Source organism: Enhydra lutris, unplaced genomic scaffold, assembly GCF_002288905.1.
Source record: "Enhydra lutris kenyoni isolate GAN:26980312 unplaced genomic scaffold, ASM228890v2 scaffoldscaffold76, whole genome shotgun sequence".
In the NCBI taxonomy this organism is placed as follows: Eukaryota; Metazoa; Chordata; class Mammalia; order Carnivora; family Mustelidae; genus Enhydra; species Enhydra lutris.
In genome coordinates this window covers 5,103,356-5,117,102 of record NW_019154160.1, presented here as the reverse complement: position 1 = coordinate 5,117,102, position 13,747 = coordinate 5,103,356, and the positions used below count along the sequence as shown (strand labels likewise).

The 13,747-nt window shown below is 54.3% G+C and overlaps 1 protein-coding gene across 2 annotated transcripts in view; it reads left to right on the top strand.

Moving 5' to 3' along the window:
• Window positions 1-13,747, top strand: part of LOC111160476 (polypeptide N-acetylgalactosaminyltransferase 2) — a 181,033-nt gene that overhangs the window by 145,676 nt on the left and 21,610 nt on the right. For both annotated transcript variants that reach the window (XM_022523618.1, XM_022523617.1), the window contains exons 4-10: window positions 1,019-1,117; window positions 1,390-1,457; window positions 1,698-1,763; window positions 4,919-5,040; window positions 7,523-7,610; window positions 10,993-11,080; window positions 12,274-12,377. In XM_022523618.1, coding sequence (XP_022379326.1) covers window positions 1,019-1,117; window positions 1,390-1,457; window positions 1,698-1,763; window positions 4,919-5,040; window positions 7,523-7,610; window positions 10,993-11,080; window positions 12,274-12,377 — 635 coding nt within the window. The remainder of the gene's footprint in view (window positions 1-1,018; window positions 1,118-1,389; window positions 1,458-1,697; window positions 1,764-4,918; window positions 5,041-7,522; window positions 7,611-10,992; window positions 11,081-12,273; window positions 12,378-13,747) is intronic.

Below are 13,747 nucleotides of genomic sequence, written 5' to 3'. Positions count from 1 at the left end.
CGGGTATCCTTGGTGCCACCATTTTGGAAACTCTCCAAATGCACTGAAACCCCAAGTTGATGGCTGCCCAGTGGTCCTGACAGGCAGTGAGCCCGCTGCAGAGTTACCACTCCGTGTCCGGCACCATCCCCTCCCCGCTGGCATGTTCTCATGGTCCATGGATCCCGCTTCAGAGGGTCCCCTAGGAAGGTCTCTGCTGAGATGGAGCCCCCTTCCTGGGTCATTCTGCCTCTGGTGTGGGATACTCTAGCGTCTTCAGCCTCCGGCTAGCAGAGTCCTGTTTTTCAAAAGTGCCATTCCATGCCCTCTCAGTCCTGTGTCTGTTTGTGGAGAACAGACTGGACAGGTGCCTTGCGTTGGTCTGCCCGTAGTTTCTCCCCAGCCCCCCCAGATCAGCTTTGTACAGAGGCAGTCCCGGGGTTCCTTCAGCTCCCTAAATGAAGGGTGAGAGCGGGCGGGCTCAGGAGCCCCCGCGCCCTCACCCTGCCCCAGCCTGGCAGGGTGACAGACGTGTGTCCCTGCTGCCTTGGTAGAGGGGTGGGAGGAGAACGGTCAGCGGGACAGAGGCAGGTTCCACACACAGCTTTGCCAAGAACCCCAGAAGCCCTGCGTGCTGCTGAAGAGACGAGAAAAGAACATCGACCCGCAGTTGGTTCCAGCCCTCAGAAATACCCACTGTGGGTTGTGAAAAGCACATCTCTGAGGTGTATCTGTATGTGAGAATAAATGGGACTTCACTGTTTTAAAACACGCTTTTTTTTTTTTTTTCAGCGTTAAAAGATGTTCTCAATATGTTACTTTCTGCCAAAATCATCTTTTAAAATGTAACTCCGGTTGTGTTTTCCTGTTTCCTTATGTCCATTGTCACTTCCTCTCAGAACAGGCCGGTCCCTCCTACGGATCACCAGTTCATCCAAATATGTCCGCCGTGGCCAGTTGGGCTGCCTGTGCTCCCCAGAACCTTCCCAAGGCCGGGCCCTGTTCTTCGTTCAGAGAATGGTCTTTGCTCTTCCCTCAGGTGTCAGCGGAAGCAGTGGCGGGTGGACCTGCCAGCCACCAGCGTGGTGATCACCTTCCACAATGAAGCCAGGTCGGCCTTGCTGAGGACCGTGGTCAGGTGAGGGCAGGAGACCCCCCCCCCACCCCCACCATTGCCTGCCTGCTGCTCCGTATGGGAGGCGTTCCCCGGGAGAGGTGCTGGACACGGCCCCACGTCCGGGCCAGAGCTGTCTGGGGTTGGGGGATGGGGGGAGACAGGCAGGTCACCTGACCGCAGCACAAGCAGTGGCCAGTGGCTTCTCCAGCCAAGGTCTGGGACCAGCATGTGAGAATTCCCCAGCCCAAATGATACCCCTTAAAGGCCTCCAATCTTTATCTTTGTTTCCTCAGTGTGCTTAAGAAAAGCCCACCCCACCTCATAAAAGAGATCATCTTGGTGGATGACTACAGCAATGACCGTAAGTACCAAGTCGGCTTCCTCCCCCACGCCCGGCCGGTTTCCCGGACGCCAGCTTCCCTTAGCGTGGCTGCTAGTGACGCGTTTCCCGAGACGGCCAGAGATCAGGGCCCGCAAAAGAAGGGGTGCCTCTTTGATGCCCCAGGAGATTCTCTGCCCACAGATGACCGAGATTCACGATACTTGAGTGCAAAGCCCTTGTAAATGGGGTACCAAATGTTCCACTTCTTTCTTTCCCTAGCTGAAGACGGGGCCCTCTTGGGGAAAATTGAGAAGGTACGGGTTCTCAGAAATGATCGGCGAGAAGGTAAGACTCTTTTCTTAATTCCATACCAAGACTGTTGAATTCTGACTTTTCCCGAACCCGGCAATGACTTAAAGAAATATTTCAGCTCGAAGAACAATTAACTTTCCAGTCTTGTTGTCTGTCTCTCTCAACCAGCGCCTCTTGGGAGCCTCTCCCGGCAAAGCCTAGGGAGGATGTTCAAAGCTTAATTGAAATTGTTTGTTTACTAGGGCAGGAGTTCAAATTACATTTTTATTTATGTATTTGGGAAATTGGCTCCTCTCTTCCTTTTACCATCGAGGAAGGCTTATCAGTTCCTGGAGTAGTAGAGTTGAGAAGAAAAACAAAGATTTAACAATGAGAAGTTTAAGGACTCCATGCTCCAGGCATCTAATAAAATAAGGGATTGGAGTTTGACAGCCCGCTGAAGGTGAGGCATCCTAAGGAGGAAGATAGCGCTGCAATTACATGCTTACTGGATTTTGCAAATGCCAGCTTCAAAGCCTGCTGTCAGTCTTATCTGCCAGAGTCGGGCTCATCAGTCGACTTTATTGGCAGTTATAAGAGAGACTCCAAAGGGGAAGTATTACTTGGAAGTGTCTGGAAAGGAGACTAAAATCGCAGTGTAATGACCATCCCGTACATCCGTGCTGTCGGAGGGCACGGCGGCTGGATTCTAGACTCCACCGTAGTCCGGAGACAGATGCTTCAAAACGTGCCATTCTGGTTATTTGAGAAGGACTCTGTTGATTCTGCAGTGGTGGTGCTTGCGATCCCTGATCGATATGCAGTCTTTCTTCTGGTCCCCTGGATAGTCCAGCAGTCAGTACGTCTTAGCCCGAATTTCATCCACGTTAAAGCGACTGAGCCTGTTAGGACCACGCCATCAGCACCATATTTTAACCAACTAAGGTCATCAGTCCAGATGTTCAGGTTACGTAAACAAGGGACCAGCTTGCTCTGAAGCCGGCTCCGTTTGCCGGACTCCCCATCCGTCTCCCAAAGCTTAGAATAAGCCAAAACCTTGAGATCAGACTGAAAGTCTTGCCTTACGTGTGCTTTCAGACAAACCGCGTCGTAACTTTTTTGAATTTAAGCCTGAAGTGTCTGGTAGCACGGGGAGAAAAGAAGAAGAAGAGGTGGAAAAGAGAGAAAGTATTTCTCGTGTGGGCATTTTATCCCTGACCGACACCGCTGGCCTCGTCAGGGCGAGCTGTTAGCCTCCGAAATGGGTCCTTCTCGGTGCTTTAACTCAGCATCTTCACGTGGGTGAGAGCCCGCATTGACACTTTGTTTCAGAACAGGGTGAGGAGGGGCCACCGGGGAAGCAGAGGGTGGGACACTGTTCGAAACAAGTGAGTGTGCGACGGTGAGCGAGAACACGCACACACACTAATGTCTACGTGTGCTTGGCTGCTCGTGTGTGCGTGCGTGTGTATCCCATATATTTGAACGTACAGACAGGTGCCTACGGTACTGCTGCTGGATGAGAGAGAAAATTGGTCGCATAAAATACTATGGCAGCGAAGGAACGGCTTAGCTTTATTCAGTGCCGAGGGTTGTAGTGACTCTTCGTCTCGCTGTTTATTAGAATCAGCTGAGGAACTTCAGAGACGACCTTGGCAGGACTCCTGTGCCAAAGTCTGCGTCCCTGGGGTAGTCACCACTGAAATCTCCTCCCTGCCCTCCAACGGTTCCCTTTCAGCCACTGCTTGGGGTCTCCCCTGTGCCTGAGGATCGGGCGGTCAACCGAGGATTTGTGGGGAGGTGCTCACCAGCCCGGGGGCTGCACTTCTTTCCGGGGTCTCCTCCTTCCGTTTCCGGCCACTCTGGAGACCCCGGACTCTGTCCTCTGACACCACAACCCGAAAAGGTGGTGTTGCGGTGGGTCATGGAGTAACCTTGCGGGAAACGCCACCGGCACGGGCCCTCCACTCCGCGTGATTCTCTCCTTCTAAGGGTTGAGCCCCGTCCAGTCTGACTGCTTCTGCCTGCTCTCTGGCCCTTTCCAGTGCGAGAAGCCTTCGTCTCTTTTCCCTCCCGTGGCTCGCAGCTCTGTAAGAACCATGGAAAACCCATTTTGACTACAATGTATGAAGCAACTGAAAACACTGGCCCACCCCCAGGGGATGCCAGAAACCACAGATCCTATGGGACCCTCTTTAGACTGTTTCTTCCTATGCGTACCTACCCCCAATGAGGTTTAAGTTCTACATCAGGCACCGTAAGAGACGAACAACAATAATGGTAAAATAAGACAGTCATAGCGGTATACTACAGAAAAGTTAGGTGAATGTGGTCCTTCTCAAAATACCTGATCCTACAGCACTCACCCTTCTCGTGCTGACGGGATGATAAAATGCCCATGTGATGAGGTGAAGTGACGTGAGTGACAGAGACCTAGTGACATAGTGTTGGGCTACAGCTGGCCTTCTAAGAAGACTTCAGAAGGAGGGTCATCTGCTTCCGGACTACGGTTGACCATGGATAACTGACACTGTGTTATCCACGCGGAACCACAGGCAAGGCAGGGGGGCCATCTGGGGCCCGGCATCCATGGCAAAAGCCACTGATGATGACCGCCCCTCCCGGTGACGCAGACAGCACTTGGGCTAAGACTTCGCATGATCGTAAAAACCCTGCGTTAGGCACAGGTCACAAGTATGTAAGTGGTATTAATTTGACTGATACGGAACCAATTTTGTGTAAAAGCCAGTCACCAGGGTTCGTCCCGGGTGTTGCTGGGCTGCGCGAAGTCTTAGGAAGACAAAGATATTTGCAGCGCTGTTCTCACTGCGTTACTGCCACCAACATCGGCCCCTTCAGCCCCTGGAAGTGTCTGAGTAACACCGTCCATGGCCCAGTGAATTATAAAACTCTGTGGCTGTGTCACAGGAAAGTAGTTGTAAAAGTCCCACACCCAAGTGGCTCGATGGAAGACAGCTCAGTTGCGTAAAGGCCTGTCTCCGAGGGCAGGCGTTCTGAGAAGGTCTTCTTCCCGGCCACCCAGTTCACTTCGGAGGGGGAAGTGCTGGCAGTTCTGTCCTGGTATTGATCCTCCCACCCCGGTTCACAGGGGCCCGCAAATCCCACGTTGGGTTTCCTGGCCGGGGGCTGGAGGACGCCGCGGCCTTTTTCTCAGATACCCTGACGCGCTTTTGAAATCCCTTCCGCAGGCCTGATGCGCTCGCGGGTCCGGGGGGCCGACGCGGCCCAGGCCAAGGTGCTGACGTTCCTGGACAGCCACTGCGAGTGCAACGAGCACTGGCTGGAGCCCCTCCTGGAGAGGGTGGCCGAGGTGAGGCGCGGGGCTTGCGCTGCGGTTTGCCTTGTTGCCAGAGAGGGGGAATGTCCGCGCTTGGGCATCTGCTCAAAGAGCGTTTTACTCACCATGCAAATCTGTGGCTGGGGAGGACAGCAACTGGCAGACGGGAGGCAAGGATCAGCAGAGTCTGATTCGTCTGACGCAGGCCTTTTCTTTCCCTTCGGAGGACCTTCCTCCCCGGCCTGCTGCTTTGTAGCCAACCCTCGGAGCTCAGACCAGCGCCGGGCCTCCAGCAAGTGCAAGCCGGGCGTTGGCTGCCTGAGAGCTGAGGGCCAGGGTACGCGTCTCCCGCCTGCTGCTTGCTGAGAAACCCAGCCTGCGGGCTTGTGGCGGGACGGGGGCCCACGACCACCCCGTTGACCCTTTGAGGCTGTCAGGGTGACCCGTGGCTTGCTCTGTGAACCTCTGTCTCCAGAAACATCGCCAGTGGCATTCCTTTTGGCCCATTGCCATGTCTCTTGCCTTTTACTTGTTCTGTTAACTTCCTTTCCTCCCGACTGAGAAAGTGTTTCTTTGGGGTGATGAAGCAAACTTAATGAAAGTACTAGAGAAATAGGAAATGCACAAGTCATGCCTTTTGCAAGTCAAGCGTGACGAGGACATAGCCGACGGATGGTAAGTCATGAGATACTAACTAGCCACCAGCTACTAGTAATTACGATGTGGCAGTAGTGTGGCTCTGTACACTCATAGTGACAGTGTGATATTCAGACCTCTTTACTAACCACACGTTAGACACGTTACCTCTTACCTGGGATCCGGCCGTTACCCCCATTTGACACAAGAGGGACTGAGGGTCCAGGGAACTTGAATAACACATCCAAAATTCTTACAGGAGGCAGAGCCAAGAAGGCAGAGCCGGTCCTAGCCCATCCCTCACTGAGCCCTCTGGCACGTCACACCCACCTAGCTGTAGGAGGAACCCCCTGGAAACCCCACTCTCCTGTAGCCCCCCACCCACCCTCTCCCAGGTCAGTCTTCACAGCACCAGGCTGTTCCCCCAGGTGGCAGAGGACACTGGGAAGCCACAGCCAAGATGCTAGCGTGTGCGGAGACCCCATGCCTCCACGGTGGGGGCCGCCGCAAGCCTTTCCAGTACCCTCTCCCCAAGTAAGGATGGAAAGAGTGGAAAATTATAAAGCTCACTAAGTCCCGTCCTATTAAAAGAAGTCAAAACAAAAGAAATGGATGTAAAAGCCAAGCACAGTGTGTTCTTCGACTCCCGTCCCTAGGCCCAGGCGGAGCCGAGCGAGAAAGATCGGACTGTCCGAGCTCAGGGCCCGCACGGGGGTTTCTACCCCGTAAACTTGCACCTGGGGTTGCTGAAACCTGACACTCGTCTTACATCTTCCTCTGACGTGTTCTGTTGCTAGCTCTGCGGATTCTGTTACTTGTTTGTTTCTCGCAGTCTTTTTTATGGTGAACACGGGTTCTGTAAGTGGCCCGAGGAAAGCATTTGCTCTTTTGTTAACCAGCCACGTGGGGCAGTGCCTCTCACCAGCATCAAGCATCTAATTATCTGATTTTTTTTTAAGATTTTATTTATTTATTTCACAAACAGAGATCACAAGTTAAACAGAGATCACAAGCAGGCAGAGAGGCAGGCAGAGAGAGAGGGGGAAGCAGGCTCCCTGCCGAGCAGAGAGCCCGACGCGGGGCTCGATCTCCGGATCCTGGGATCATGACCTGAGCCGAAGGCAGAGGCTTGAACCCACTGAGCCACCCAGGCGCCCCAAGCATCTGATTTTAAACAGGGCAGGAGAGTTGAAAGGCTGTATGTTCCCAGACCACCAGAGTAATGACTGTGGCAGAAAGAAATGCCTCCATCTAAGGGGGGAATATGTTTTGTTGGGTGGACTCACAGGTGAGATGTGCTTCGAATCTGGGATTCTTGAGTTCCTTGGGTTACCTTCGGCCGTAGCCACATCCATGCGCTTCCCACCACACGCATACAGACAGGTTCCCAGCATCGTTGCGTGGCTTCCTCCGCCGTGAGTCCTTTCCCAGCGTTGACCGCAGCTCACAGAATAGGATGCTTAAGGACAGCTGAGCTTAGATTCTGTCGGAAGGAGAGTAGCCCCGTGCTTGGAAGTTTGGGTGCTTGGGGAAGCAGAGGAGAATGCGGGGGACACACGGGGCCAGTCCTGGCCATCAGCTCAGGCAGCAAAGGCCAGAGGTGTCCCGTGGCCACAGCTGTCTGCCAGCAGGGAGCGATTCTCTCTGCTGCTCCCTGTTGACCTCGCTTGGCCCAGAACAGACCCCGTCTGTGATGGCGGAGGGTGGGGCACGTGGGATGGGGAGCCCCAGCGCCTCCGCCGGCCTGGAGTGGCAGGTGGCGGGAGGGGTGGCAGGTGTCCCTGATACTGCCGGACGCCGATGCCTGCCCCTGCTGGGGCGGGATGCTTTGTTTAGTGTGTGATACTGACTCCCCCTCTTTTGTTGATTTGCTTTTCAGGACAGGACGCGGGTAGTGTCCCCTATCATCGATGTCATTAATATGGACAACTTTCAGTACGTGGGGGCGTCTGCTGACTTGAAAGGCGGTAGGTGCCACTCCCGGTCCAGCCTGCCTTGCGCTGGCTATCCGCGCGACGGCTGATGACTGCTCCCGCTCAGGGTCACAGGTGACAGGGATGTCTGCGTGCTCACCTCCAGCGCGCGTGCCGCGAGCACAGGCAGTCTCCATGCCCGACAAGTAGACTTTCATAAAGAGAGAAAAATGGCCTTCTTTCCCTTAAAGAACTTCCTGCGCTTCCTGTTCTCCTCTCAACTCTTTGACCTTCTGTGGCTGTGATGACATGTGTGGCTTAGTACACAGTGTGGGTGTCATTTTTAATCCGAGAAGATTCAGTCTTCCCAAGTCGGACGCTGGGACGAGGTCGCCCGAGCTGACAGGTGGTCTGTGCTGAGCGTCACAGCGCTCAGGGTTTGCAGAGGGGAAGGGCTGGGCTCGCCTTTGCCTCCTCTCTGACCCCGGCGCCCCTGACAGCCTGCGTCTCCCTAGTGGCAAAGCCGGGTCAGCCGGGTCATCACCGGCTCCCGCCGACCGCCCCCACCAGTTCGTCACCGCTGCGCCTGGCTGGCTGTGGACGCCTCCTCCCCACCCTGCCGACCCCCCACATCCTGCTTCGAGGGCCACATCGGCTTCCTGTCGGTCCCCACAGCCTCCCGATGTGCTCCTTTACGCCCCCCAACCCAGGCCCCGTGAGTAGCTTGTCTCACACGCTCCACCTTCTCAAAAACCACCAGAGGCCCCAAAGAATGTCTGCTCACGTGGGCAGTACATGTCAGCACTTGCTGTATTAGGTAGTAAAGCCAAGAAATTGTTAAAACACAAGACGCTGCAAGTGCATGTCCTCATGTCCAGCAGAGAACCGACACCACACGTTCTGCAGCTTCTGGAAAACCCCATCATGTGCTTTTGAAGGCAGGGCATGAACAAGGCATGTGAGGTCTTAGTGTAAATATCAAAGCAGCTTTGGTGGGACAGACCCGCGAAGGGAGCAGCCTGGAGAAGCCCTGAGCTCATGCCGCGCTTTGTGGTGCTGAGAGGCACGCGGGGACCACACCGGCCCCCTCGAAGGAACTGGTCCCGTGGTGTCTGGCTCTTACGAGTTGTCCTTGTGTCCTTGGGGCTGGGGGGCTGACGGGGGCCCAGCGGTGAAGGCTCTGTGCTCTGAAACCCCACTGGTGGGCAGCCATGCCTCTCAGAACGTGGCCGAGAGCCAAGAGGGCGGCAAAGATGGCTCAGGACAGCTGAAAGAGATATCAAAGCCTTCGCCTTCTGTTGGTGTACTCTGTTCACTGTTGATTCCTTATACCTGAGATCCGTGGTTTCTTTCCTAGCCATCCAGCACCCCGGTTTCTTTATGTGAAACAAGGGGCTTCTTCTCCCACCTTCTAACACTTTGAGCTGATCACAGAAGGACAGACAGTAGTCGCACAGACACACAGACACAAGATCCATTGATAGTCTAGCATCAAAAATAGAAGACCATAAGACTATAAAACTAGGCATGACCTCAGAAAACAGAGTGCTGAGACAGGGAGACCCGGGGTTTTGACCCCACCTGCCATGTCACCGAGGGCTGGCCAGGTCACTTCCGGGCCTCAGCATGCCCATCCAAGCAGTAGGGGGATAGGAGCGCCGGCCACAGAGAGTAGTGGAGGGATGAGAGTGGCCAGCGTGAGGTCAGCGTACGTGAGCAGCTCCCCCATCCCGAGGCAGCAGAACAGGGTGGTCGTGGTTGGGGGACATGCCTTACATCAGGACCCATAACATTCAGAAAAGATTCTCGCAAATGTGAGAAGCTTTGGGGTTTTAAAGAGGACTGATCCCTAGTTATCAAGAAAGCAGTTTCAGAATGTTTTCTTCCCCTGAGGATTTACAAGAGCTGAGATTTGACAGCTCTCTTTTCCCATAGCAGCTGCTTATTTGAGAGCCGGTGCAGGGACATAGATGCCCTGGGGTGGTGGGGGGGAGGGGGAGGAGGGGGGCAGTGCAGTCCTCCTGCTGGGTGAAGAAGAGGAGGTACAAATTTACTCCAGGAGCATTTTCTCAAATCTCTTTAGGAAAAAGAATCAAGGATGATATTTTTAGCAGATCCTCAAAACCTAATAAAGTTTGTCTCTTTGGACCAAATTAATAGAATAACAATGATCATTCCAAAAGTGCAGATAACATTATGTCAGCAGGCCCACTGAGGCCTTTGCATTGTCCGTTCATAACACAGGCAGGACGCTTGTTGTTCCCTGGTTGAAGCGGGCCTTCTGCCTCAGGGAGAGCCGAGCTCTTCAGGAAAAGCCTGTGTGGGGCCTGCCTCAGTTTCCCCTCTGTGCTGCTGTCCCTGCCGCCCGGGCCCCCGGCGGCTCGCTGCCTCCTCGTTAGCCTGCTGCGCCTGGCAGTGACAGCTGGGAGACCTTTTTAGTCCCATGCCCTTGGGTGGCCGTAAAGGATCCTGTGTGGGCCCAGGAGACCTTCCAGCCCACGCCTCCCAGCCTGCCCTGTTCGGGGGCTGGCAGGGCAGAGGAGCGTCGACCTCGGAGCAAACGGGAGTCCAGACTTAGGCACTGCTCAAGTCCTGCCGACCAGCGGAAAGCCTGGCAGCACAGAGCTCAAGGTCAGACAGCCCTGGAGTAGTTAGGTTTGGCCGTCAGACCTTTGGAAATGCAGTGAGCCATCTGTTACCAAGAGTGGTCTCCTCGTGCGTCCCGAGAGCATCAACAGGTGGGGTGCACTGGCTCGATGCGGGTGCCTTCTGCATAAAGGCGTACCTGACAGCCTGGGCCAGGGGCCCGCGGATGTCGGGAACCACGTCCAGGAACCCGGCCTAGGCTCTGCCGCCCCGAGGGGCCTGTGGATTCAAAGGGTGAATGAGGGCAGCTGCCGTCTTAGAGATCACAGCCTGCTTCCCACTTTGCCACTTCCTTTGGCTCGTTTTCACCTAAAAGGGTCCCCTCTGCCACCTCGCCCCCTGTGGCAAAGTGGCAGTCAAGGGTCCTGAGGGGGCCGAGTTGGCTGCCCAGGGAACCTGTGCTCTCGTCCCTCCCCTGGGTACTTTCACGCGGGACAGGGTGGGAGGCATGGCGGCAGACTCAACTCTGTCCTGCCCGTTTGCTCCCTCCTCAGCAGCTCTCTGTTCCCTGTCAGAGAGATTCTCAGGCCTTTTATTGTAGAAAAGACTGACCCACATTTTCCGTTGGGGGTGAGCTTTTCGGGGAAGGAGTCGGTGTGCGCCCCCCCACCGCTGGTTCCCCCCTCTGCTGCTGCTTTAGCGTTGGTGCTTTTATTTGATTGTTTTGCTGTGTGTGGTTTGCAGTGAGTCCAGTCCAAGTATCAAATACATCTGAGCTGTCAGGGACAGAGCTGCCAGGAGCACACTCCGTTCTCATCAGCACCCTAACGTTTTGTTTCTTTTCCGGCAGGTTTTGACTGGAACTTGGTCTTCAAATGGGATTACATGACCCCAGAGCAGAGGAGATCCCGGCAGGGGAACCCTGTCGCCCCCATAAAGTAAGTGCCAGGCATCCCTCGGGGTGCCCCTTGCAGGTAGGCCCTGGCTCTGGCCCCGGGTTTCCTAGAGACGTGGTTAGGCTCTTCATCTTCCTGCCCGCCGGCGACACCGTTTCCCCTGTCCTGGCTCCAGGAAGAGTTTCTGCCACTGGGTCATAGACTAACGTACTTTGAGTTTTCCTCAGACGGAGCCCATAGATGAACTATACAAGGCGGATCTACAAGTTCTGGGCATTTCCTCATGTTTGTACGGTAGAGCGGTTTCCAGCAGGATGGGCTCTTCAAGTTGAAGTTGGGGACCAGGGAAAAGGGCAGGGCCAGGAGAGCGTGAGTCGCCCCTCTTGCCCTAACTGGTCCATTGCCTCCCTGGGCTACCTCTGCTCGCCTGCTGGCCCATCGAGGAGAGAGCTTAGAGCCATTAACAGCCGGCTTTCAGGTCCTCAGGCCATGTCCTGCTGAGGAATTCAGGCTGGGAGTCAGGAGTCAACCCTCTGTGGCTAGGCGTGAATGTGGGGTGTCTCTTCAGGCTAGACACACAGTTAAGTGGCAGCAGTGCCACAGACTTCTGCCACTGACTTCCAACACTGACTCAGGCACTGACTTCCGGCAGTGACCACGCACACTGGCCACGAGCACCAGCATCACAGTGTGCTCTAGACCACCAGCACTCGACATTGAGATCTCAGGGCATTTACGGGGATGGAAGTAGGGGCTCAGGTGACTCCCTCCCAGGCTGAGGAGACACAAAGGTGGTGGGTCCCAGTTGACAGGAGGAATGGGCTCCAGGATAAGGAGGAGGATGGCTGACATCGAGCATTTCCCAAGTGTGCTGAGAGCTCATGTGTATTGTTTTTGGTAATCCTCTAAGGAAACTGAGGCACAGAAAAGCCAAGTACCTGCTTATGGCCACTCGTCAGGGGGTGCCCCCAGCTCCAACAGTCACTCTCCCGGAGGGGACACTGTCCAGCCCCTTGCACTGTGGGAGTGTCCAAACAGGGCAGCGGGGAGGCATTAGAAGTCAGCAGTGGAAAAGCAGAGTGAGGGCATCCTGAGCTCTGAACGGGGAGCCAGGGCTGCACCGTGGTTTTTAAAAAATTAGCTTATAGAACTGACCTTGGCATTAAAATGCAGGAGCTCTAACCTTGACCTCTGGGCTGTCCCCCTCTTCCCTTCCGCCCTCTCTGCCTTTTCAGAACCCCTATGATTGCCGGCGGGCTCTTCGTGATGGACAAGCTCTACTTTGAGGAGCTCGGGAAGTACGACATGATGATGGACGTGTGGGGAGGAGAGAACCTGGGTACGTGAGAGCCTGGGTCAGTGCTTTCCCGTTCTGAGGAAACCAGGGCCTTTTCCTGCCCACCAAGAGCGTCGAAATGAAAAGTGGAAGCTTTGAAGAGGCTGTTAGGCCAGAGCTGGCGGTGTGCAGGGAGCCAGTTGGGAAAAAAAAAAACACAGAACTGTAAAGGCCTTAGTCACCTTTCCCTGCTCGGTATCAGCCCCCCAAACAAGTATAAATAGTATCCCTTCCACTATGGTGTCTGGGGCTGGGCGTTAAAGCTGTCGCCCTCAATTAGAGCACAGGATGCTAGAAGATGGGCACTGTCCTTGAAGGGAAGGGCAGACTCGTTAACATCCTCTGGATCCGAAGGTTCGGACAGCGAGCTTCCAAACACGGGGAAGCATTGCAGGCCGTGGGCTCTGTGTTGAGCCACGCGGGGTGGGAAGCCAGCCCGGGCCGGCCTCGTGGGGTAGACTGCACGGTGACGCTGGGAGGCCTGTGGCACCGAGAGGACATGGCATTTAAGCCCTTCTTGACTGTTTTGTGAGTGGTTCTAAATAGGTTGATTTTTTTTTCTTTTTCATTTTTAATAACCCATGCCCATCAGTTTTCCTTAGGTTTAGGGACGATGAAATTTTGTAGACTTCGGTCTACATTACTAGCCACGTCCTATTTATCGCGTTAAGATAAAAAGACTCTTCTTATTTTGTTCTATTGTTTGTTTAGGGTTTTCTGCCGGGGTTCTGAGCTGAGTCTCGCCAGCATCAGTGGCTGGGTGGGCGTGCCCTGGGAGAGAGTGGGGCAGGGACAAGGAGGGAAACATTATGTCACTGTCATTTTTAGTAATTCTACCTGTATCAGAAACTTGGATTTTTTTTGTTTAAAAGAAAAATCTAGACTAGCCTCTTATTTTTCTCTGTTTTATGATGTTAAAGTTGGTGATAACATCTCCGCTGTGGAAAATTTGTCTGCCGTGGTTTGATGTCGAAACCTTCTCTAGGCTCAGTAAGCACCCTGGGACAAAGAACCGTGCGTCAAACTCCTTTTGTTTTATTTAACGACACGTTGACAGGCAGGGAGGACTTGTATTAAAGTCGTTTGAGCATGAAAGGCTTCGGAAGAATTATTAACCTTCTGAGGAGAATTCTGAGTCACCCTTGCTCCACACACATCTCCCCATCCCCTGCGGAGGCCCGGCCAGCCAGGACCACCCAGTAGGACAGCACGTCACTTGGGTGACCATCTCGTGAGCTGCTGTGTGGTTTTCCAAAATGTGTGCTGTTAGCCGAAAGCATGGATTCAGCACATGAGGTGACGGCCAGCTTTGTGTCACGGTGATTAGTGTTGATTGAAGCATCAAAGGGGACATCTTAATCTTAATCATCTTA